Source organism: Ixodes scapularis, unplaced genomic scaffold (genome assembly GCF_016920785.2).
Source record: "Ixodes scapularis isolate PalLabHiFi unplaced genomic scaffold, ASM1692078v2 PGA_scaffold13__105_contigs__length_92229423, whole genome shotgun sequence".
In the NCBI taxonomy this organism is placed as follows: domain Eukaryota; kingdom Metazoa; phylum Arthropoda; class Arachnida; order Ixodida; family Ixodidae; genus Ixodes; species Ixodes scapularis.
In genome coordinates, this window is record NW_024609839.1 from 76,543,840 (window position 1) to 76,568,789 (window position 24,950).

The 24,950-nt window shown below is 46.1% G+C and overlaps 1 protein-coding gene across 1 annotated transcript in view; it reads right to left on the minus strand.

Annotated features, from left to right (window-relative positions):
• LOC8050755 (TBC1 domain family member 1) overlaps nt 1–20,526 on the minus strand; it is a 63,564-nt gene extending 43,038 nt beyond the window's left edge. Inside the window, exons 1-5 of the mRNA XM_029984301.4 lie at nt 19,864–20,526; nt 8,172–8,318; nt 5,751–5,861; nt 2,217–2,333; nt 723–909 (exon numbers count right to left, since the gene is read on the minus strand). Coding sequence (XP_029840161.3) covers nt 723–909; nt 2,217–2,333; nt 5,751–5,861; nt 8,172–8,318; nt 19,864–20,262 — 961 coding nt within the window. The 5' untranslated portion in view covers nt 20,263–20,526. The remainder of the gene's footprint in view (nt 1–722; nt 910–2,216; nt 2,334–5,750; nt 5,862–8,171; nt 8,319–19,863) is intronic.
• Between the last annotated feature and the right edge of the window lie 4,424 nt (nt 20,527–24,950).

Below are 24,950 nucleotides of genomic sequence, written 5' to 3' on the forward strand. Positions count from 1 at the left end.
TTTATTTTGGTGCAAGCTCACCACATTAAACATTTAGCTTTCTCAGTCATTCATAATTTCTTCACCTGTCATCTGGGACAATATTCTTTCTATATTCATGCACCTAAAGATATCATTTTCTAACCACTGAATTTCCTTTTATCGTGCACGACACGCATTTCCTCGTGCGGGACCTTTCCCTACCAAAGAGGAACACGAGATGTTCGTGGCAGCAGTACGGTGCCTAGGAACTATTTCGGACCGGTGCGGACCGGACCGGAAGCGGTAACAAACGACTTCGTAGGAGCAGGCGCGTCGCGTCGTCGGGCGTCGCGATCCTGGCAGTGGACCGAAGGAGCTCCGGCAAAACGTAGGACCAAATGCAAGTGCCACCGGTGTCGCGGCATCCCAACCCCAGGCTAACATCGTAACCCCAGGCTGGCATCCCAACCCCAGGCCGGCATCCCAACCCCAGCCTGGCATCCCAACCCCAGCCTGGCATCCCAACCCCAGCCTGGCATCCCAACCCCAGCCTGGCATCCCAACCCCAGGCTAGATCTTCTGTGGACCGTCGGGCCGCAGAGCAACCTGTAGCAGAGCGGGCGCCTGCAGCGTCCACTTCGGCTGCCGGGCTGGCAACGGGGTCACACAGGCACAACGCCGGCGGGACATCACTAGACGAAAATCCAGGGGCTAGATTCGAGGCCGCAACTGGGGGAGATGCGGCGGGAAGGAGGAGTTACCGGTGTGCAGGTCCTGTGCCAGTGCCTGGCGGGACTGGGTGTCCAGGCTGTGGGTGTGGGTGATGAGGGTGTGGGGGGGCACCAGCAAGGCCCGGTTGGCATTCAAGTCCTCCTGGGCACAGCTTCGCAGGCTCTCCAGCAGGGCCTCACGGGGGTCCCCGGAAGGGGAAGGCTGCACGCCACTCTCCTGCAAGGCAGGAGGACGGGGCACAGTCACGCCGAGTCGCCCAACAACGGCAGCAATGGGTCCCTCGGGGATGTTCCAACGTCCAAGTAACATATTTCCTGGCATACAGGTCGCTTTTTTTTTTTTGTTACGAATTTCTGTTAGTGTTTTCTATAGGATGGTCACTCCGCTCGACCTGCTCAGAAAAAAGTTACTAAAGAACGATTGAGCTTTGCCTTTAAGAGTGGAATGCGATAGCTAAGCAAATAAACCCCCACTCATTCCCAAGCCGTGGAAGCTTGTCTGTGTGGTTTAGTCGGTAGCGTATCTCGCTCACAACCAAAGGGCTGGGGGTTCAAATCCCACTTCCACCTAAAAGTCTTCAAATTTTTTCATTAATGCAAATGAATTACTTTATAAAGCAAAATCATTTCAGAGATGCAGCGACCTTTAATTAAAATTACATGTCATGTTTAATCGATTTCATTCCACACGTGAGCATTGTGGGTTGTTTGAAATCCCCGTGTAAGGTCATGTGACTATGACGTCATGACTCTATCAACTAATCAGGATTTTCCAATCCCACCGACACTGAAGCCGGCTTCTCTGCAACACAAGCTCCTAAACACAATCACGTTAAAACTGCCGCTGCTTCGTGTCTGGCCTGGACCTGGCCCGCGGGCCAGGCTCGGGTTTTGGGGTCTTTCAGAAGGGGCGGACGAGGAGGCAGAATGTGGAGTCCACAAAGTCGACGATGCGCTGTAACAGCGATCTGCCAGCCTCATGTAAAAATTGGCCGCCTCACAAGAGTACCAGCTGCGCAGGTAGTCTCGGGGTGAAGTCTTCCCGATGGGGGAAGATTCCGGCTAGAATTACTGAATAAGCTACGCTTCACACTAAGGGCACTTTAGCCATTAGTCATTTTCTGTTTTAAAATGCTTCAGTGGCTCTGGTTCGGTGGCTCTAGCCGGAATCCTTCCCATGGGAAAACATTCCAGCTAGAGCCACTGAATAAGCTATGCTTCACACTAAGGACGATCTAGCCATTAGTCATTTTCTGGTTTAAATCATCATTGCCACTTGCACGAAGCTCGATCCAAAATCGCTGGAACTGCTTCCCTGTCCGGTGCAAACCGACACCGTCCGTTCGAACATCCCGGCACCACAATGACAGTGCAGGAGGTCACACATCAAAATCATCGCCCGTCTCCAATCTTGCCCACACTCGCAACAATGGCCGCACCCCCGGGACGGTCGGGGAATGAAGTGCCCCAAGGCGTGGCTCGTCTGCCAACTCAACTCTAACGTGAGCCCGGGGAGACGCTCACCGGGGGGTCTGCTACCTCCGAGATGTTCTCCAGGGAGCTCATCTCGCTGCTGGGGCTGCTCATGCTCTCGTGGCTCAAGCGCACCGCTTCAGGGCTCCTGGCGCCAGCTGCGCTGTGCTGCACACAGGTGAGAGGGTGAGCGGGTCATGGTACCAAGTTAGCGCTGTTCCCGCCACATTTACCAGCTTGCGACAGCATCTAACGGGAGAAATCCCCGCTTGGATGGTGGCAGAATTTCAAGCCTTTTTCGAGTCGCATTAGCCTTCTTTTCTGGAGGTCTAAGCTGTCCCATAGTTCCCAGTTATCGATCCTAAAAAGCTTAAATTCCATCGTAAGTTGTCATCTTTGCCTCCTCTCAACAAATTCGTCGTCACTGAGAGCAATGCTTGCAACCCCACTAGAGTATTACGATGGCAAACATTAAAACGCGCTTCAAACTGATCTTCGAGCGAATGTACGAAGGCATTTTTGACTTTGAAACCGATTAGTAGTTCCGAAAGACATTGGACGAGTTGGATGCCTCACCTGGAAAATAGGATGTTCTGCAAAGTATGTCAATTTAGTCGCCGAAGCTTTGCACTGCCACCAAACGTCGCAGAAAAGATTGGGATCAAGGTGTAGACTGGCAGAAATGGCAACACACCTGACAACATCAAGATGATATGACAGACATTACTCTGTTTGGAAGCATTTGGAGTAAACCCTTCTTGGACCAGGTATACGTATTCTATGAAGAGTTGCCGACTGTCGTGAAATCGCGACATATGCCCCAACGCTCTGTTGATGCCTTGCTCCACCAGTTGGCGGCATAGTATACTTTGTGCCAGAATGAACTTTCGCCGGCGAACTACGTTATTGAGCATGTGGTACACCGATTTTCGGCCGTTGCGTCATTGACACACAAAAGGAAATTAGGTTTTCAAATTTATAAAATGTCTGTGGTCCTAACGAACTGTATCAGGTGCACTTCACATAAATTTTGAGCGTTCCAATGAAGAAAAATGCTATGCTGGCTTCGTCACGACATTCGGCATTCAGTGACAAGCATGTCGCGTTATGAGTGACTTCGACAAAAACACTTGTTAGCTTGTAAATTAATTTCCATTAAAAATTGGGGGACACCATCAAGCTCTCTCTAATCTCATCTCAAAATAAAGGAACTTTGTGGTCCCGCTAAGCAGTTCTCAGACCAAGTCGTCCGTCTGGATAGTACGAGAGAGTCGGGGAAGGACACAAGACATCAGCACAAAAAAAATGTCGCAAAAAACAGGCTGTCATAATGTGTAGCAAATTCAACGTTCATCCTTGCTTGAACAAGCATTTGTCTTCACGAATTTTCCCAGACATGAAGCTCGAGCCATTAGATGATTTCAGCACTTGGCCAGTTTCATTTTAATGGATAACAATCATTCTCTCATTCCATAAATTGTATACTTGTTTTTGTACATTGATTTCTGAGGGAAAATTAAATACTAGGCATGCGGCACAGAAAAATTAGTTACACTGTGGCCTGTTGTTGCGAATTAGTGACATACACCACTTAGGAAATGCCGTTCTCGTCACAATCGCCGATGTGGCAGCCTTTTTTGGGAAACCTTAAAGGGGCCCTGACACATCAAAATCGTAATTTATTTTATTATCCGAAACGATTGAAAATGATGCCGGGACATTACCCTCAAAATTCGAAACTTGGGAATTCAGTATTTGTGAATTAAAAAAACAATCTCCAAATGCCGAATTTGAAGTTCCCGCGCGATCCGCGCCAGCGCAGTGAGTCAAATTTTGCGGTCTCCTGCGACTCGACTTTCTTTCGGACCTCCGCACCACGCTGTGAAGCAAAGCGCCCTTGCTACCGCGACCCGAAGAGAGGAGGAGGTGAGCAGGCGGGATAGAAGGGAGCCGACGCGGGAAAAAACCGGTCTTCCCCGACTCGGCGATAAGCCTCTGCTTGAGCGCCGCCAAGGTTTCCGAGGGAGAACACAAATTCAGGAAGCGACATCACACCGAAATCTGATTTTTGGTATTTCAAAAAGAAAGGCCGTAGTGCGTTCGTCATTGCGTTAAAAAACATGTTTTACGACTGCCGTTATTAAATGTTATAGAAATGTCGCCTACAAAGCTTCCAAATTTCCTGATTTTTGACGTCACCGATCAAAAGAAGCAAGGAAGTTAGCGCGGGAATTATAAACGCCAAAAATAAAAAGGCGCGCGCGAGCGCGGGGAAATCTTTTTCGCAATGCGATTTTTTTTGCGTGTCTATGACTACAACTTGCATCGTTTTAGACAATAAAAAAGAATACGACCTTTGGGGTGTCAGTGCCCCTTTAAGCAGCACTTTACGAAATCTTTTTACGTGATCTATGAAAAGTTTTGATATGAAAGGGGGGGTTGAAAGAGGAAACATCTCTTCCAAGGGTTCTTTTATTCATTGAATGAATACTTTTTCTAGAATAGTTATAGCAGTTAATTGTGCCAAAAGTAATCCTTTCCCCACATCTGAAATTGAGAGGTTTTAGCAGTTTGTTCTAGAATTCTTATTACAGGCTTCTGACTTTTGAGTTGGGCCATGGGTGGTGACACCCTCTGACCTTAGTAGACAACTGACACGCGACAAGCAGTTGCGTGGAACTGCGTGCGGTCAAATGAACAACATGGACGCAATTCTCATGGCAAGAGCTATAAAAATGACAGCTTCAACGTCCAGGAAGGGAAGGGTGAGACCACTGATCTCTATTGTAGTAGGCTGGATCGCGGACCGCGGCCTCGGCAGCTGGGGCCGAGTGTCGCCACCGGCGGCCATTGATTCACACCACCCAATGCATGGGACTCTATGGGAAGAACGAGAAAAAGTTGACGTTTTCCCCTGTTTCTAAGCTGTTGTCGGCACTGAACCTTTTTGGGTGCTTTTCGATAAGCCCACCAAATAGCTCGCATACAAACAATAAAAGTGACAGCCCTCGCAGTTCTTATAAATAAATATTTTGTGGTCGAGAGTGACTCCGCTGTAGTGCAGCCCAATGAGGCAGGAGTTACCTAGAGTTACCGCGGAGTCAGTGGCGGTTTCGTTGAGTTGGGTTTAGCAGACGACGAGCTCGAAGGCTTTGCTACGCGGAATTCGCTCACTCCCGGAAAGCTGCTGTCGAGATGGAACTTCTTTGTCATTCATCAACTTCTGGGCTTCCCCGAGGATGGTCTCATTGACCGGCAAGTTGCTTTGTTTACTCCACTACAAGATCAAGCTTGCCAGCTCAGCCGTTGGTGCTCCGGTACGTTTGATTTTTTTTATTCGGCGACCAGAGGTTTACAAATTACCGATTCGATCTCCAAACACCCGACATAAGGATTGCAGCGCAACATAAAATAGTCGCCTCCGAGCACAGCCTACATGCTTCAATATGCTTACTTTTGTGCGTTTCTCCCATAGACTTGCGTGCATTGCCTGGTGTCAAGCAATGGCCGCCGGTGGCGACACCGACGGGCTCCCGATCCACGATCCAGCCTACTAAAATAGAGATCAGTGGGTGAGACACTCACGGGGCTGTTGTCGGGGGGCTGCCTCTGCTGCCGCAGCCGCTCCAGCTCCCTGGTCTTGAAGCGGTCCACGGCGTCGTCCAGGAATGTGTGCGAGCTCTGCTTGCACGAACCCTGCGCAAGAGAGAATGCCACCTTGGTCCCAAGCAGGTGCCTGTCGACGGGGGCACTCTCGACGCCACCTAGAAGACGAGGCCTGCTGCACCCTTCCTAACGGCGTCGCTAGGTAATTCGAGCAGCACTGCCTAGCTTGTGTCTCTACCACCATCGGCCCCTCCTGTGGCGTCTCGCAACGAGCATGACACTAGCGAGCAGAGCCAAGACGGATGCATCTGCTGTAGTCTGGCGCTTTGCGGCGCACTCTCGTCAAGCTCCAACAAATTTCTGCTTGGTGCGGGTCGGGGACTTACTGATGACAATGTAATGCGCACGCTTTGTCCTCTAGGTAATGACGACTGTGACGAGACACAGGGGGAAGGGGGCGCACGCCGCTGTCCGCGGAAGGGGCATCCAGAGGAGTGTTGCCAATTTAGCAGTTTTTATGCTAAAATTAGCAGTTTTAGCGTTGTCTGGTGGTGGAAATTGTTGTTTTGCAGTAGTTGTCATGTCATGTCGGCATTCTTTCTGGAGCTCTATGTTTTATAGCTTACATTTATTTATCGTAAACGGCGCAAGTTTGGCAAGTTACCCGACGTAAATAGTTTGGGTTCAGTGCGTTAAAGCTGTAGAGTCGTCATCTCTGTAAAGGTAAATGTTGGAGAGCACTTCGAACAGATTCGTGCATCAGAGTTTCATCTGCCATATGAAATTCAACCAGTGAAGCGTGAGCAAAACTTCAGCTAAATAGGAGGGCTACAGGATCTTAAACTCTCAGCCTGGTTACTGGAAGCGACATCAGTCAAGTCACGCACCACTACTGCAAAATAGAACTTGCTGCATGGCGCGTGAGCTTGACCGCCAACATTTTTAACTGCCCCCAAATGTAGTGCAAAATATAGAAATGATTGTGTACGTCGGCAGGTATGGCAACACACCTGGCAACAGCAACATGAAGAAGTGGACATCACTCTGTGCGTGAAAGTGGTTTGAGTCAAACCCAACAGCTTCCTACTATGGGTTTTCCCGTCTATTACATAATTTCAAGATTAATTATAGCAATAAACTGCAGCAACATGTCATCCTTGCCCCACATGTAAAATTTAGCAGCTTTAAAGGTTTTAGTTTCTATTGTGGGGTTTTGATTTCCGAGTTGGCAAGACAGGTCCAGAGAGCACCGCAAGGCACAACCGCAGCAACCTTTGATGTCCTTCTGGGCGCCTGGTCTTCGAGTCTGCCCACGCGAGGCACACCGGAAGATTTGAGCTTTCTGGGCTGCATCCTGCCTAACATATTTGCAACGACTGAACGGATAGCCGGGCAAGTCGGCACGTATTTGTATTGACATAGCGTGACTGAACACGGACGAAGCGAGAAACCAGACGGAACAAACGGCAACTAACCAACTGTCGTTATTTTTATTTTTTTTTAAGCAAATATTTGGCACACTTTTTGTGTGGCCTCTGGGGATGTTGTCCAAATTTGCCCGAGTTTCAAGGACGGCAAGAAAACGGAAAAAAACGTTTTCACAAAAAAGCTCCAGAATGAACGCCCAGTGCGATCCCAAACAATCTGCATGTTCTGCATCTCCAGACTTTAACCCTAGGACCTCTACCCAAATTGTGTTCCGCAAAATAAATACTGCACCAAATTTGCGTTTTTTTTTTCATGAAAAATTAATTTTGTGACATACGTGACCCATCTAGACACTCCAAAAAATTTTCATTTCAGTGTCCGTTCAAAATTTCTTTTCCAGGAGTCTAGCGTCCCCCAAAACCCACAATGAAGGCTTGATCGTGGCGCTTGGAACGCATCTCACAACGTCCAAAAAAGTGGTCCCTCGACTTCTGCCCGACAACGTCATAGAAGTGTCAAACTATCGCCGGCTGCAATCCTGGCAGCGTAACAGCAGCAGCAATGGATGTGGCAGACGACCGTCCTGCTGCGGGTCGCTCTCCATCTCTACGGCCCACGGAAGCTTCGGCAGCCGGAAGTTAAACCCCACGACGATGATGGCGACCCTCGCATTGATTCGTGTTTTTTGCCGGCACATTTACACCCTGCTGCCAGGAGCATGACATCCAACAGTGTGACACTCCAGCTCTTCGATGCATGGACAGGACGGGATCACAATCAATACAAAAATGTTCCTTTGTATATCTGTCGTTCTACTTCATTTTCCCAAGGAAATATTTCCCTAACCAACATCCAGTTGCGATATTAAAAAAAAACACGTAGTGGTGCGGCCTTAAACGACACCAGTAAGAGACAGGTTCGAGGCACCATAGTGGGATGAAGGGACGAGCGAGGCGGCAGGGAGGCACCCACCTTGAGCCGGCCGACGTAGAGCACCTCGAACTGGTGGGCGTTGCTGAGGAAGGCGTCCAGGCCCGAGGAGCTGCCCACTCGCACCAGTCCCCCGTGGGAGGAGCTCTCCTTGCTCACCTCCCGCACCGTCACAAACAGCTCGACCACCTGCGAAGTGTAAGGGGAAAGCTCACTCCGGAACACATCCAGGTCCACAGTCAGATGCCACTTAGTCCTTCCTGACCATAAACAAAAATGCCTGTTTTGTGCAGATTTTTGTTCCGTTTCTTTCATTCCTGAGAAGTCTATTACGTTTACGATGTGATGTCATACATAGAAATGAAGCTAGATAAATGGGCATTTGAGGGATGCAAACGTTAAAGCAGAAACTTGGATCAACGCAATATTTAATTTGCCAAACACAATTGTTTTCTCCTTAAATTGGTTCAGGCCGGGTGAAGATGGGGCTATATCTAAGAAAAGATAGAAAACACCAAACGAATTTGGATATACGGTACATACAATGTTTCTCGTTTTCCCAGCAAAAAAGCTCTGCAAAAACCAGAGTTCTATCTCAAACAACATTCTGATCTCCCAAAAGTCAAGTCAACCTTCATGACTGACATGCCATTGGGGTAAGCAGTTTCCAATGTGGTGAAGCAGACGTCATCAAAAGTGAATTACAATGATCTGGCTTCACCATCAGACCCAGTCAGTTTTTCGGATCCGAATGCGAAAAACTGAGGGAAAATTCATTAAAATTACTGTCGAGACCGGCTATAACGAAGTTAACGGGATTCGGAAATCACTTCGCTATATCCGCCATTTCGTTATAACCGACTTCGGTTATAACAAAGTGCAAAAGGAAATGGGAAATCGTGATGCTTCACTGTAGCCGCTATTTCGTTATAATCGACTTCGTTATAACCAGTCTCTGCAGTACCACAAATAACAATCTGCCGTCGGTTTCATTCTCGGCCACTGATCTCTACATCAATCTGCTGAATCTCACATCCCCACTTGGTCGCTGCAGCGCAAGTGCGGCCACCGGATGGCCCTCTTGGGACACGGAAAATGAACCTTTTGGAGTGTTGCGGAAACTGGGCAGCAGCATGTTAAAGACACGTTTGTCGTCATTCACCAAAGAAGTTTGTCAAAACCCCGTGTAAATGGTGAAAATTGCCTTTGAGAACACATGAAAATTTTTACAAAAGCGCAGTACAACAGAAAAAAGACGCAACTCGTCAAATGCAAGTCTCGCCGGTCTCGCGGTGTGATGGAAGTTTCCTTGGCACACCGAAGTGCTGCGTCTCTGCCTTCACAAGTTTGGATACCGATTAAGAATTGACGATGTGTGGATTTGTTTCGCGGGTGCAATGTGCATGAAGACGTATCTGCTGGTGGTGCAGCATTTTACTTTACTCTTACAAATTTATTTGAAACTTGTGGCATTCACGGTCCAGAAACAAGCTTGATCTAGTGGCGACGGAAGAAGGGTAGGGGGATACAGCAATGGCGACAGATTGCACACGATCATATGAGCCGCGTTTAAAAAGTTTCTATCTCGCCGTTTAATACTTTTGCGTTGGGAAACCCACCTTCCTCCACAGCGTTGCTCTATTTGTGCTGTCATGTGATCCATTTGAGTAGATTTGAAGCACTAATCTTTTTCCTTTATTGAAAGCAATTCGCTGGAACAGCTGAGCAATCCAGAACACCGGAACAGCTGTTCGATCCAGAAGACATCCAAGCACGACACACCTTCAAAACTTTGTCACGTCGTTGATTCTTCATAAGTATCCAAGAGTTCGAACGCACAAAGACACAGCACTTAGATCTGCCAAGGAGGCTTTGACAACACCGCGAGACCGGCGAGACTTGTGTTCGACGAGTAGTGCCTTTTCCTGTGGTGCTGCGCTTTCATAAACATTTTCGCGCGTTCTCAAAGGCAATTCTCACCGTTTACACAAGGTTTCTAAAAACGCCTCTGCCAAATGACGACAAACGTGCAGAAAACGTGTCCTCAGCACGCTGCCGCTCAGCATCCGCAATGCTCCAAAAGGTTGATTTCCTGTGTCCCATGATAGCCGTCCAGTGGAGTCGTTAGATGTTTAGATAGCAGCTAGAGTTTAGTCTGCCAGAGTGCGACGACTTTGTTATTCGCTGAAGATGAAAAATTTAGCCAGTGTAGTACGACTGCTAGCGTGGGGTCTTTAACCTGCATGACGCAGTAGAGAACCCGTGATAGTGATACACGACCATACACCGGTACGACGTTCATGCAGACCGAGATGGGCAGGGGCGGGGATAGGACCCAGGATCCCTGGGATCTGCAGCACAAGCTTTCTCTCCACGTGCTCAGAGCTGCAGTGCGTTAGCAGACTGTTTTCAAAGGTCCATCAAGCAGCATTGGCGGTCGCCATTGCTTGGACACGAAGTGCTTGATTGGATTGATTGGATTCATTGATTGGATTCGAGTCCTCGCCAAACACTGACGCAGCGCTCGTTTTCAATACAAGCCGAGCCGAGTTCACGCCAAACCCTGACGCAGGCCTCCTGCTCAATACATGGTCAGACTATGTGATGAAGCAATGACGGAGTGGTGCTGGCACTGACAGTTAAAAAGGGTCTACTATTAGCACATTGGACCAGCAATCCTCCCTTGTTTGCAACATATTGTGCCTTCACTCAAAGTTTTGAAACTATGTATATGGGTTGTCAAAGAAGTAGAAACCGATGTAATTATGACTTTGATAGCATATATTTTTTCTATTTTTTTTGCAAAGTAACATTGGTTCATTTGCAAAACATTGGCACCGAATCTAATCTTGAGGAAGTCACACTTTTCAATCATGACGATCGGTAGTTGCGTCTGCTCTGCATACGAGCCAAAATGGCGGCACCCACAACAATGTCGGGGAACGCAGTGCCGATACTCTAAGCGCAGCTCATTTAGTGGCTCTAGTTCAACCAATAAACCTTTTTGTGTATGCTGGGCGGAGGACATTCCCAGCTGTAGAGTTTGACTGATATGTTCAACAATAAATGTTGCTATACTGTCACACTGTTTCATTGTTTTTCGGGTCGCCCATTTGCCTTTGTCACAATAGACGCATACTTAGGTTAGAATTAAAACAAGAGTGTTTAAACGGTGTTGTACATGTTACTTCTTAAAGGCAACGAAATACTGTTATTCGTTACTTGACCTTTTAAGTAACTAAGTATGTGACTCATTCCTTTTCTAAAAAAAACTAAATATGTTACTCATTACCGAAAAAAGTACCTAGGTAGAAGGAACTCGGTGCTAGTAATACGTCACATACTTGTCTGGTTACATGTATGTATTTCTTAACTGGCATCATAAACCTGCAACGTCGGAACTGTTTTGCGGTTCAGAGTTCAGACTGACCATTGCTTGGCATTTTGCGGAACCGCGTCGCAGTTGCGATTCGAACGGCAGTCTGAATCCACCTTTATGCTGCATTCACACTGGTGTTCGGATCGCAACCGCAAAGGCGATCCTCTCGTTTTCGTCATCAAATGCCCGTGAATTTGTAGTAGATATTTAAGCGGCCGCACTCGCAACCAGTTTCACAAATATAATTCTACCGCCAGTGTGAATACGGAGTTAGAGTGGATTCAATAAAGAGGACCGATAAAAAAAAAAAGCACAATCGAACATTCAACAATAATATGTTTGTTTATTTTAAAATTTTTGTTTAGTTTTGTTGGACATTTTATGGGGTGGTGGGTGGTGCATTTGCAAAATAATTGAAAATAAGATAATCTAGACTAAAATATTAAAACCACTATTTAGTTTAATAAGTGACAGGATGTAATATGTTTATTCAGGTCCAAAGCAGTACTGAGCCAAGGTTAGACACGAGACAGGAGTGCAATAATACACAATCACAATCAATAGGTGAATGGTGTTGAACCATAATCTGATTTGCCGTTCATCTTGATTCCCGTACCATTTGGAGGAAACATGAGCATGCGCTCGTGCAATTGATGCAGCAGAAGACCTGTAGCTCTTCTGGTACATTTAGTATTTTCAATTTACGTGTTTTCTTTTGAGATAAAAATAAGCAGGATTATGCTTTGTCAAGTGCCTCTCTTGGTGTTATTTTTATTGCTGTGCATAGCGAAAACTATTGGGAGTCTGGATCAACGAAGGAAAGAAATACCTAGAGGAATATGAGGGACATATAATAGGTAAGAGTAAAAGGAATTCGGCCATTATGAAGCACAAGGTGCCATGAAACTCTAATGCATATGAAGTGGTACAGGGAGTATGAAAAAGAGTAATGATACCAAGATTGACCTTTGGGAACACAGACTTGTGCAGGAGTTTGGAAGTTCAGGCGAGATTGGAGATAGGACAAAGCAGCGTTGGCAGGATAGCTCAAGGGGCACATGGGAACACTCCAAATGAGGGAGTGCAGGGTGATATGGGCTGGTCATCGCTTCAGACCAGATGATGATGTTTGGGTTCAATGGCGCAAGAGCATCTTTGGCCATATTGTGCCAAGAAGGGCTTGAGACCGGAGAGGCAGTGAGCAAAATCAATTCTGACCAGACTAACAGACATGGAGAACAAAATGGTGGGCGAATAGAATCTTTAAATACCTGTATATGAGGAGTTTGGGCACGAAATGGATGAAAGGGACATGAAGGCTTTGAGTGAAATTCCTGCGTTCGGTGCAGTGGCGTAGCTAGGCCATCTGGCACCTGGGGCCCTTATGTAGCCTCTGACACTGAATATATACAATATTGTGTTCCTCAAGGATCCATATTAGGACCTATATTGTTTCTTCTCTATATTAATTACATTGTTTCCATCCCATAAACTCTAGACATTGTCCTCTGTGCAGATAAGACAAATGTTTTTTTTCATCCAGAAATTTATCATTTATTACTGTCATAAATATATGCCTAAAAAATCCACCCAAACGGCTTGACGCCAATCAGCTTCATCCAGACGTTAACAAAACATATTGTTTTCTCTTCCATTAATAGATTCATTAATCTTACTAGTTCCTCGATATTTCAATCACAATCATTATAATGGGTTTCTGATTACAGCTTTTATGGAGTAGTTTAATGAAAACCTTTGTTAGAGGTTACATATAAGTCGTGTGAAACATATCGCACAATCTGTATGCATGCTGAATAGATTCCAAAAATTACTTCCTATGTGGCTAAAACACCAGTTTTATTTTGCTACTGTTCTTCCGTGACTATATTATTGTTTACTTGTCTGGAGGGTTTATCTAAATCTGATATTACAAGACTGTATCCAACGCAAAAAAAAGGTGCGCGGTTTCTTCAAAACCTATTGAGCTTCGATCATGTTTCTTTCTACTTTGAAAAATCGTATACAGGATATTGAAGCCTTATTTAACCATCGACTGTCTGAAGTAATTTTTTTTTAAACTAAAAGCCAACTGCAATTTTTTTTTTTTTTTCTACATATACAAGTTTTGGTACACACCACAATTTAGACCGACGTTTTGTAAAAACTAGAACCAGAACTCACTACGGCCAAATTCCAACCCTCCTGAATATTTACCCGACTTAATTGATATATAGGAATTTACTTCCCACCTTAAGACCTTCAGGAACCAATCAAAACCAGAATCAGTTTATTTTGTCCATATGTACAGACAACAAGGGCAAAAAGCCAACAAAGGTTGACTGGGCCCCACCCCTTTTTTCCTTGGCAGAGGCAGTGCAAATTTGCACAAAATGTAAACAAAATCGATAATCATGCAGCAGGAAGACGAGTGAGAAAAACATGTATAGACACTTGTAACCGAGAAATAGAACACTGATGTCATAAGGCACTAGACAAAAAAAAGTGAGCTACAGAAACATATTTTTGATGGCACGAGGTGTTAGTGTTTCTATGGTGAAGTCATTGCTCCTTAGATTATTCAATAATGATGGGAGGTTGTATTGAAGGTGCATTTCCTAAATTATGTTTACAGTGATGGAAGCGGCATTTGACCTTCTTCATCAGGTTCTGTAGCAGGCGAAACATTGGCTTGGAGCAGTCACTGATCTTTTTGGAGCAGATACCAACATCTGCGTATCACTTGAATATGAAAAAGTGATCCCAACTAAAAATTCCTATTACAGCTAAAAAGTCCTATTAGATCCATTTGGAGTTCCAACTGGTTTTAATTGAAACTAATTGGTTTCAATTAAATGTTGTTTCCAGTAGGTTCCAACTGGAAGCACACTGGCCAATTGGTCTCACAAATTGGAATTTTTTTTTCTACTTGGAACCTACTCATGTTCCAAATGGTTCCAACTGGTTCCCATTCGCAGTGACCAAATGGTTGTCCAAATATTAACTAGTATGAATGGGAAAATTCCAATTGGAACCTAATGGGAATTTTCAGCTAGGATGGCATCGCTCAACGAGTTTATCTTTGATAATGACCGAGGATTTCTCTTTGATATGGGAGCATATTACTTATTACCTTTTGTAATAAGAATAGACAGGGCCAGGGCCAAATCAAGGTAAGGGCTAAGGGGGCTGCAACCCAGGGCCCCAGGCTGGCAGGAAGCTAGAGGAGGAAAAGAACTCGCAGGAGACTTTGGAACCTGGCCTTCAGTGTCGTCTCCCTCCCCCCTCCCCTCTCCCCTCTCCCTCCCTCCCTCCTTCCTTCCCTTCCCCCAGGGCCCTTCTCTTTTTTTTTTACCAGTAAAAAGAGGGATGCCTTAATTCCCTACTCTAGACAAGCTGGTGTTTGTGAACTCATTGTTAAAGACTGTGCTAGGCTAGAGCAGCAAAATGTATGCGTTGCCTCCCACCCTCCATGTGGGAGCGAGCAAAGCTGTCAACTCTAACGGTCCCGTTGAAGTCTCTTCTAATTGAAGCGAGACGGAAGGACGGCCACGGAGCGCTCTATTGTACTGCAGCCCCCTCGACGCGTTTTACGGACAATGGTGGGTTGGAAGGCAAGCAAGTGTTTGCCGAAAGCTACACGAGCAACATACATACTACACATCATGTTTTGTTCATTTTTGGTCGTTTAGCATAGTTCCCTAAGGAAAGTTTCCTCTGAAACGACAAGTATAAAACAAGCAAAAATAAATATCAGTGAACCTCCCAAAGCCATTCTTTTTAAACCACTGACAATCGTTTCAAGGAGCTGGCTTTTGAGATGTCCTCCAGAAGTGAGAGGCAGTGACTGGAAGCAACTGCTCTGGAGCCTGTGTCTGATATGCCAGTGCGAGACAATTTTCCAGCCATTGAGTGATATGAATGCTGCAATCTTTATACAAGCCTCTGAGGTATGACTTCTTATTCTTAGCTTCAAGAACTACGTCCAAATGGCTAAAATAGTTCTTAACTACTGCAATTAGAAAAAACAAGACCATTTTCAAAATTGAAACATTTTCCCCTTACATTAGACATCATGTAAGAGGGAGTTTAAAAATATATCCTTGATCTTCATGACAAATGCCTGTGGATGTGACCAAATGACAGTGGTTAATTGCTATATTACAATAACATTCAGTCTCAAATATTTATTTATTTTTTTTTTAATGCAGTAGTTTGTTGGTTTGGAACAAGAGAGTTGCAGTTATTAGAACAGGGTGGACGAAGCGGTTTGAGCCTTAAATACTTCAACCACCAAGATTACTTTGTCGTCTGTGTTGCTTTACTGTTCAAGTCAGCAATGAATTAAAGAAAGGCTAGTTAGACAACCTCCCTATCACCGGAATAAAAACACTACATTCTCAGGACAGTTTCCTAGTTGCGACTCGCGAGGCACGTCCTTAGGGGCAGTGAAATTGTTTTTTTCTTTCTTGTAATGGGAATTTTGCGGGCATTCTTTCGGTCACTGCCTAATCCAATTTGTGCCCAAGGAATTATGCCACTCGACATCAAGGGGGCCAATCTGTGCCATCTCTCTAACTCAACATCATGATCAATTTATGCAAGCCGACAGAGACATGCACTGTGTAAATAAGGTTGTAGACCTGGTCAAACAAGTTCGTGGGAACGCAGAGTCATCATTTTCAACTTTCAAACGGAAGTTTACGAGACCCTGCTCAATGTGCGCGACACTTCTTAACATTTTCCCCAATCGGTCATTGCTTTGCGTTTGGACCTCTTAGTGACTGATCGACTATTTCCAAAGCAGCCTCTAATACACAGTCACATCTGCTTCATTTCCACCCAGCGAAACCCAAATTTCCTAATCATTAAATCTAGCGATAAAGAAACCTTCTAAGATGTATCATAAAATAAATGATATTTGTATATCATAAGCTGGTGAAATATACATATTGCCGTCACAGTCGTTACCACCACCGTCATCATAGTCATTATTATCACCATCATTAGGGGCCTCGGGGCTTTTTATAAAGAAGGCTCTAGTCAAAGAAGGTCCCATTTACAATCAAAACTAAATATTTATAAAATATGAATTATAGCACAACACTTCGATTAGGATAAAGCTTCTCTCCCCCTGCACTTCTGCAGCCGGTAGCTTATTTAGCCTGTATATATAAGTTCTGTAAAATGCCTCCAAAAACCAGCTTGTCTACCAAAACCAATATATCCCCCAAGTTTTATGAACCCACCAAACTCATGACTTTAATGTTATGAGCTGCCAAAACAACCACCTCCCAAATATTATGAAAACCTACACTCGTGCAAGTGACACAGCTCTTTAGCGGCACTGGAATTAGACAGGAGCCCAAGTTTGTGCTTCTTTCGATCTACAGCTGCACGCGAACAACCCTGACTACCATGTATTCAAATATAGACAGGCCCACATCATTTTTTTTTTCTCAAAGCAGATTTTCAAAATGAAAAAAAAAAAAAAATGTATCACCAAGACAAAAAACAAAAAAACTTAAATAGTACTGAGAATAATTACTGCGCCTATCACACTAACCCAGTCGCTCACCCGAGTCAGCTGCTGCACTTAGCACTCCGGTGCAAAGCGGTGAAGCTCAACACGTGCACACTGGCGAGAGGCGGCACGGAGGAATGATAATTAAGTGATCTCACCAGAAGTACAAGACCCTGGTTTTGTCTTATCATAGTAGCCGGCATCCTACAATTTGGCAATGTTTTCCCACAACTTTTACCTCCTCACATTACCGACATTGTCTGGAAATTTAGACGACGTCAGCAATCACTCCGCCAGCGCACCAAGCAACAAGCGCAGTTGTCAACCAATCTCACTACTTTGTTTGACATTAATTTAAAACGCAGCCAATAGGACCAACCAGCATCAAAGTGTGATATCATGGCATTCGTCAACCTTCCTGTGCGTGGTCTTTCATCGACCAAAGGAATCAAATGCAGCGAATAGTCCCGTGGCTTGCGCTTTTCGTATAGTGTTTGAGCCTTCAACTGTATTCGGACCTCAGATAAAACAAACTATACGGTGAGTAGACACGCTCTAAAATATATATATTTGTACCATCTTACTTTCCTCCTACTTCTCTAGATATTGAAATCAACCAATATATTTCTTTTTTTTGCTTTGCCTATTTTGGCACAGGTGTGGCGCAATTCTTGACAAAAATGGTACTTTGGCACAAGATTTTGCATATTTTCGTTCATGGCACAATTTGGCGCAAATGGCGCAACACTTTCATCTCTGTGTTTAATGGCTTTTAGTGAGGATTAATGGCTTTTATTTAAAATTTTTGTTGTTGCATTGGTGTTTTGTATATACTAGTGCATTTGCAATTTTCATGTATTTGTGTTGCTCTGTCGTAGTTTTGCTTGTGTTGAAGTGTAGTCTGGTGCTAGGGGCCTAGTCAGGCGACCTTTGCTGTCGCCTTTCGCCTCAGCTCCAAGGAAATTCTGTATTGTCTAAAATTTGAAAAATAAACAAATAAATAACCAATGCTTAAAATTATATTGTGGCTAGACCTGAAATGCAAGGGCACTAGAAAGCCCAAATGGTTTATACATGGCGTCTTTATTCCTCATTAAAACTGTAAACATACGGTTCCTTTCAAACTAAATGCCAATCAACTTATCATGCACACTATTGGAAAGTGAAAGCAATTCGCAGTCACCAGCTGATTTCTGGTACAATAATATTTCAGTCACATGCGATTGTTAGGACGTCATTGCAAAATGGCCACTCACCCCATTCAGTAGCATATAGCAGCGACTGAAATTTAAGACATTGTTAGACTCATTGCTCGAGTTATCTGACTTGGTTTGCAACGTCTGCACCCACAAGACTGCCGCCGCGAACGGAGTTTTGATGTTTAGCCTACAGCCTACACAATAAAAAAACTGGACTGAAGCTACCGAGGACGGATGTTCCAGTTCTACCATAGCAGCCGCAACCACCGCCACGGCCGCCATTCTTTTTCACGTTTCCTACAAGGCCCGTCGGCTCTCCGTCCACAAGACTAGGAGCAAAGAGAGCTCGGTCGGCCGTGCATTGTCTCCAACCAGTGCCAGATGGCGCCAACTGCATCCCAATGCCACGGACCATCTACAAGAGGACTTCTCCACGGGCACAAGGTTTGCTCCCGCCCAATGGCAGACACGCATACGTGCTCCAGTAACACAGGGAGGCTATGACAATTTGTTCGAAGCAGCGTAGCGTGCATATTTTGTGCTCAATCGAGTGGCTCGAGCGTGTGCAGAACTTTCCATCGAGTTAGTTGCCACTGGGTCACTCGGTGCCACCTTTGCGCAGAAGAGGACTTTTCGGGATATGTAGGCAGAGCAAAGGCAAAGAACCGGCATACGGGTCTTCAGTCGAGGGGTTTGGGCCGAGGCACCTCACAATGTACCGGAGCCCACATACCCTCGTCAAAAGATGCCCAGGCACTTTGAAACCTTAGTTTTGACAGGACGCGACGGCTGCCCCGCTCGAGGGAAACCGCCCAGCAGCATCCGAGCAGTACGCAACGTCCGGCTGGGGTGCCAGGAACGTGTCTCCGACTGGTGTGTGCGCCACATTCTCGTCTGCGGTATCCGAACTTCTACCCAACAGCGTCATAAAGAATGCGACACTGTTTGCCACTCACTGCTATCCTAACGTTTTCACAACAGTGGAGACGAAGATGTCCATTCATCTGTAGGCGGCTCTTCGGCTTTCCACGTAAACTTCGGCAGTCGCTTCTCGGAATACCGCAGCAACGATGGCGACGCTCGCTCGTTCTTTGTAGCCAGAACTTCCACGACCGTCAGCAACCGCAATGTCATTTGCTGCCACTTTGGGACCACTTTCAATGCATCATAGGATGCTAAACACACCGGTCAAAGATTCGTTCCAGGCACCTTTGATTGGCTGGATGGATGATAATGGCTGTACCCTTTGTAACGGGCACTAGCCTGAGCCTCCTAGCCTAAAAACAATAACAAACAAATAACAACTAAGGCTACTGGAATTTCGGTTGCCTTTCTGAGGCCCCCCAAGCTGTCACCGTCGACGCGTTTTGTCGGGACTCTGCACGGCACACGAACACCCTCGGCGTCGAGGTTCTGTCTGGATCGCCGGGGTCGAGGGCTCGAACCCCGCGTGCCACCTTCTCCGGGGAGCCCTCGGGGCCCCGTCGGGCACCCAAGACCCCTCTCGAGGTCAGACGAGGTTAGACGAGTCAGTGACGTCACACCAAGGGTCAGGGCAGCGCGGCCCACTTTCATATCCGCGCGACCTTGTCGGCGCGGTCAGCGGACATGCAGCGCTCCGTGCGGTGGGCTCACCGTCTCCTTGTCGGCGGCCTGGAACACATGGCACTGGGGAGGCACCTCGGGCGACGGGTCGCGCTGCAGGTAGGCGAAGCAGCAGCGGTCTGCGCTCGTCTGCGAGAACCTCGAGATGGTGTGCAGCGGGTGCTCGAAGAGCGGCGCCTCGGCCTGCTCCCGGTGCGCGCGCAGAGACGAGTGCCGCACCTCGAGCAGCACCGGGATGGGCGCCTTGAGGCCACTCCGGCGCAGGTCGGCCACGATCCACGGCAGCATGGGCTGCGTGTAGCGCCGGTCCAGCGCCTGGCAGCCCAGGTACTGGACGCGGAAGTGCCGCTGCAGAGCCCGCCCGGGCTCAGAGTCCATGATGTTGAGCTTCTTGTAAAAGCGCTTGCGGAGCACCGTCGAGTCCAACATGAACGCAGTGGGGACGGCCAACTGCGAAGAACCAAAGCTAACCCTTCTCCTCAGCGGGCGAACCGACTCCGGCGCAATGTCACCATGACCGCTCCTCTCCTCGGTGCGGCGCAGGCCGCGGCCACGCTCGGCTACGCTAACTGGGACATGCCACTCGCTCCTATCAACCGATCGCGCACGAATTGAAAAGCGCGAAAACTGCGCGGTGACCAACACAGCTGTTTTACGATAGCGAAATTACTTCATCAAACGCCGCCATTGCCAGCGTTGCCAGTCCGGTCGGTCGTAGGTACTGTTCCTTTCACAAAGGTTAGTTTCCTTTACCTGTTCTTATTTCTCATTCATATGCATACTCACTCTTATCGGAATAAAAAGGTAATGTTATGACAGTTCTTCGACCCCACTTAATATATCTATGACAATGGGCCATATTGGGCAATTTTAGGATCTCTGCAATACGCAAAATAGCAGCGCTCCTAGCGGCTCAGGTGCACTCTGGGAGCTGGAGGCTGTCAACGGGTAGTTTAGGTTTCGGTTTCGCCGAGGTTGTGCGTCTGTCGTCTGCTATCGACTCCGCACCGCCGTTGCTCACGTCGTCGTTATTCAAGGAGGTTAGAAGTACTAGGAGGGGGCACGTTGCAATGGTTGCAATATTGGTGAAGCCTAGTCATAAAAAGTTTAAACGATTTTGTGCCCAGCGTGACCGCAGATCTGTCTGCCGATTGGTGCGCGTGACATGTCACGTGTGAGATGGGTGGTTGATTGTAGAAGGACTTTTTGCAGGCTTGCGCGCGCTCCGTCCGGTAGGTTTTATCACATCGAAGGCTAGAGTGTGGTGTATTCTAGGACCCGATAGCAAGACAATGGCTAGCTACGGTCACGTGATGTGGTCACGTTGGCATGGCAAGTGAGGAGTGTAAGGAGGAAAATGAGAAAGAGGCGAGGCGTCAAGGGAGCACGGCAGATACTTTGTCAAATTCGAAAGTGCGCGCAGCTTCGCTTCTCCGCGAGCGACTAGGGTTTGTATCCCTGTTTTTTTTTCCCGCATTTATCAAGTTTCCGGTACGAAAAAATACGGCATGTAAATCTTGACACTTCATAGCTCGATATACTCTGACCGGTGGTTGGGGCAGCGAAGAGTAGATATAATTCATGAATGCTCATTTCAACTGTAAATAAAATTTCGCTCTCTCCCTCAAACATTATCAAACTCCACAGACTTTTCTTTTCTCATTCCGATGGAAGCAAGCTTCAAGAACTCACGCGTTCTAGAAACGTGTTATGAAATGAGCACACAGCAGCATTTAGGATCTACGAGATTGTAGGAAAATAAAATCCCGTGACGCGATTTTTTTTTTTTTTTTGCACAGCTTTTTAATTTTTTTTTTCCGTGCAAGCCGCGACCAGCGCAATACTGGTTCCTATGTCAAGATTCATGGATGCAGCGCTTGTCAAGATTCATGGATGCAGCGTTTATATTCCTAAGACTGAGTGGAGAAGAAAAATATGTAAGCGAGGTGTGTGTCAGTTGACGGCACTTAAAAAACAAATGGCATTGATAGCACATTCATTGTCAACAGCGCGTGGCCGAACCGTTTTGATATGAGCCGGTAACCGTTATTTTTATTCCGGTTCAGTTCCGGTTCGGGTTCATCGCGATAACAATATAACGGTTCGGGTTCAAGTTCAGTTCCGGAAAAAATACCGGTTCGGTTCCGGTTCGACACCCTGATATATATATATATATATATATATATATATATATATATATGAGAAGAAAAGAAAACCCTTGGTGAAAACAGCAACAACGGACGGTTTATTCTTCGACGTTTCGGCCGGACTCCGGCCTTCGTCGGGAAGACTCCGGCCGAAACGTCGAAGAATAATAAACCGTCCGTTGTTGCTGTTTTCACCAAGGGTTTTCTTTTCTTCTCAGTTATACCCACGCCTTTGGCCCCCCACCACCATGCCCGTTATATCTATATCTATATATATATATTGTGACGTAGAAGACGGCGACGTTGGGGCAGTGGCGTGCCTGACCATCACGCGCCAAGCTGCGCGCGCACGGCCCGGCTTCCATAAAATCCTTTCTATCTCATTGAGTGGACGTGTCATTATCATTCGCTTCCGGCCGCACATCTTCGTAACAATATATATATATATATATAGAGAGAGAGAGAGAGAGAGAAAGCAAAGCTTATTTAAATTACAATATATATATACAGGGTGCGGCCGTAAAAACTTTCACATTTGGCACGCCTAGCAAAAATCGAATATCAAAGATGCATACCTGAAATTGGGCACACGAACGTCGTTTATTCCAAAGTTTTCTGTCTATTTTTTTCAGACGTCAACTCTGGAGTATCGAATTATTAGAAAGATAACAAAAATGGCAGACGTGCATTTCCTATGGCCTATACCCGCCCGTTCGCCGTCTGCTATCTGGTTCGCGACGCCGCTTCCAGGTGGCGCACTGAACGCAAAGACGCGGGAAACCCGCTCGAAAGGCTGGTGTCGGGAGATATAATCGCGATAAAAAGTGATTTGAACAAAATATATAAACGATTGTTGAAACTGCGTGTTTCAAGTCAAGTTCTGACGGATTGTCCTGCAAGCAAGAAGACACCATTACGCGAGGAGATCATTTATTTACAGCTGCTCGTCTTGTTGACAATTGCGGGTCGCTCTCGAAGACAGCAAGCACCGCTTCAATGAGCTCCTCATTTTTCAGTAGTCTCTCACGTTCACTGACTGGATTCTTCTTTTTAAAGTCTTCTCCACTCACAAAACGATCCGCCCAACTCAAAACAGTCGGGCGTGAAGGCGGGCGTTTATGAAATACAGTGCGAAAGTTTCGTTCTGCTGTGGCCACCGAGTTCCGCTCCACGTACCACTTGACTGCCTGGGCACACTCACTTGCCGAGTATTGCGGCATCGCAGGGCGGCGCGAAAAATATTTTGATATTAACTGCAGAAGATAGTGCAACAAAAGCAATAAACACGAACAATCAAGATGCCTCAGCAGCGGCACTCTTGATTCCAAAGTTGAGCTTTCACCGGGAACGGACCCGTCGACAGATAAGCAGACGACAAAGGAAGACACACGTTCGTCTGCTTTAGAACATATTTTTATTAAACGAGGGCGTCTGCCAGTTTCTAAATTTCAAGTAAAAGGGCATAACCGTTCACATTTTTCGGTAAAATCACTTTTTATCGCGATTATCTCTCCCGACACCAGCCTTTCGTGCGGCGTTTGCCGCGTTTTTGCGTTCAGTACGCCATCTGGGAGCGGCGTCGCGAATTAGATAGTAGACGGCGAACGGTATGCACGTCTGCCATTTTTGTTATCTTTCTAATAATTCGCTACTCCAGAGTTGACGTTTGAAAAAAATGGGCAAAAAACTTTAAAATAAACGACGTTCGTGTGCCCAATTTCAGGTATGTACTTTTAAAATTCGTTTTTTGCTAGGCGTGCCAAATGTGAAAGTTTTTACGGCCGCACCCTGTATATATATATATGGGCGGTTTCATTTGGATTCAGGCAACGAGGTGCAGTGGCATTTTTTATTATTTTGCTTCAAATTTTAAAATTTCGTGGCGCATGTTCCAAGAAGAACAATCCTTTTTATTTTAATGCCGTGACATGTATAGTTTCTCAGAAAAAAAAAAATATCTCAAAGAAGCGGGAAAGATCGATGAGGTTTTGACGATTGTCGTGTGGTGGCGTTTTTGAATCACACTCAATCTCAAAGTATTCAGAAGAGAGTGTCTATATATTTTTATTGTGATATATACGCAAGTAGGTAAAACTACATTATAACAACTATTCATGATCCGTCGCTCCAATCTTTGTAAAAATCCCCAAGCATACCTCCGCGAACAACTGTGACCCGAACTGCGAATTTCGTTTTTGAGTCGACTATGTTAAGTATCGCTTTTTAAAATAATACCACGGGTAGAACCTTTCATTGCCTTCCACATTGTGCAAAGTTTGTGTCTTTATCATGTACGAGTACTGAAAAATAAATTATGAAAGAGAGAAGGTTTTCAGTTGTTGTTCAATTTCAGCACGCTGTACTAAAAAAAAAAAAAAAAACACTTTTTTTTCTCCCGTTGCGTTCTCTTCCAGATTACATTTCGTTAGAGGTATATGCCGTGGTTTTGAGTTTTAAGCCTCTAAATATGCTAAAAAAAGAGCAAGTGCCGATGGTGGGTTTATGGGTTAAATTGACGATCATCGTGTGTGTACTCGTGTGTATCTGGCATGGGCGTACCAACCGGGGGGCAAGGGGCGCTTGCCCCCCCCCCCCCCCCCCCCCCCCAACCCGGTTCTCAGACGCTTCTGGTCAAGAGATCCAACGAGTCAAAAGATCCAACGAGCCAAAAGGTCCAATAATGGATCTTTTGACTCGTTGGATCTTTTGGCTCGCCAGACACGAGTCAAGAGATCCAATGTGGGTCAAGAGGTCCAACGAGTCAAGAGATCCAACGAGTCAAAGGGTCCACGGCAAGTCAAGAGGTCCAACGAGTCAAAATGTCCAACAAGTCAGAAGGTCCAATAATGGATCTTTTGACCCATTGGATCTTTCGACTCGCCAGACACATGCATGCGGGTCTATAGTCCAGATCGCATGCGGGTCAATGCTCGAGAACTGCCGCGTCATATGGCAAGGGGGTTACGGAAG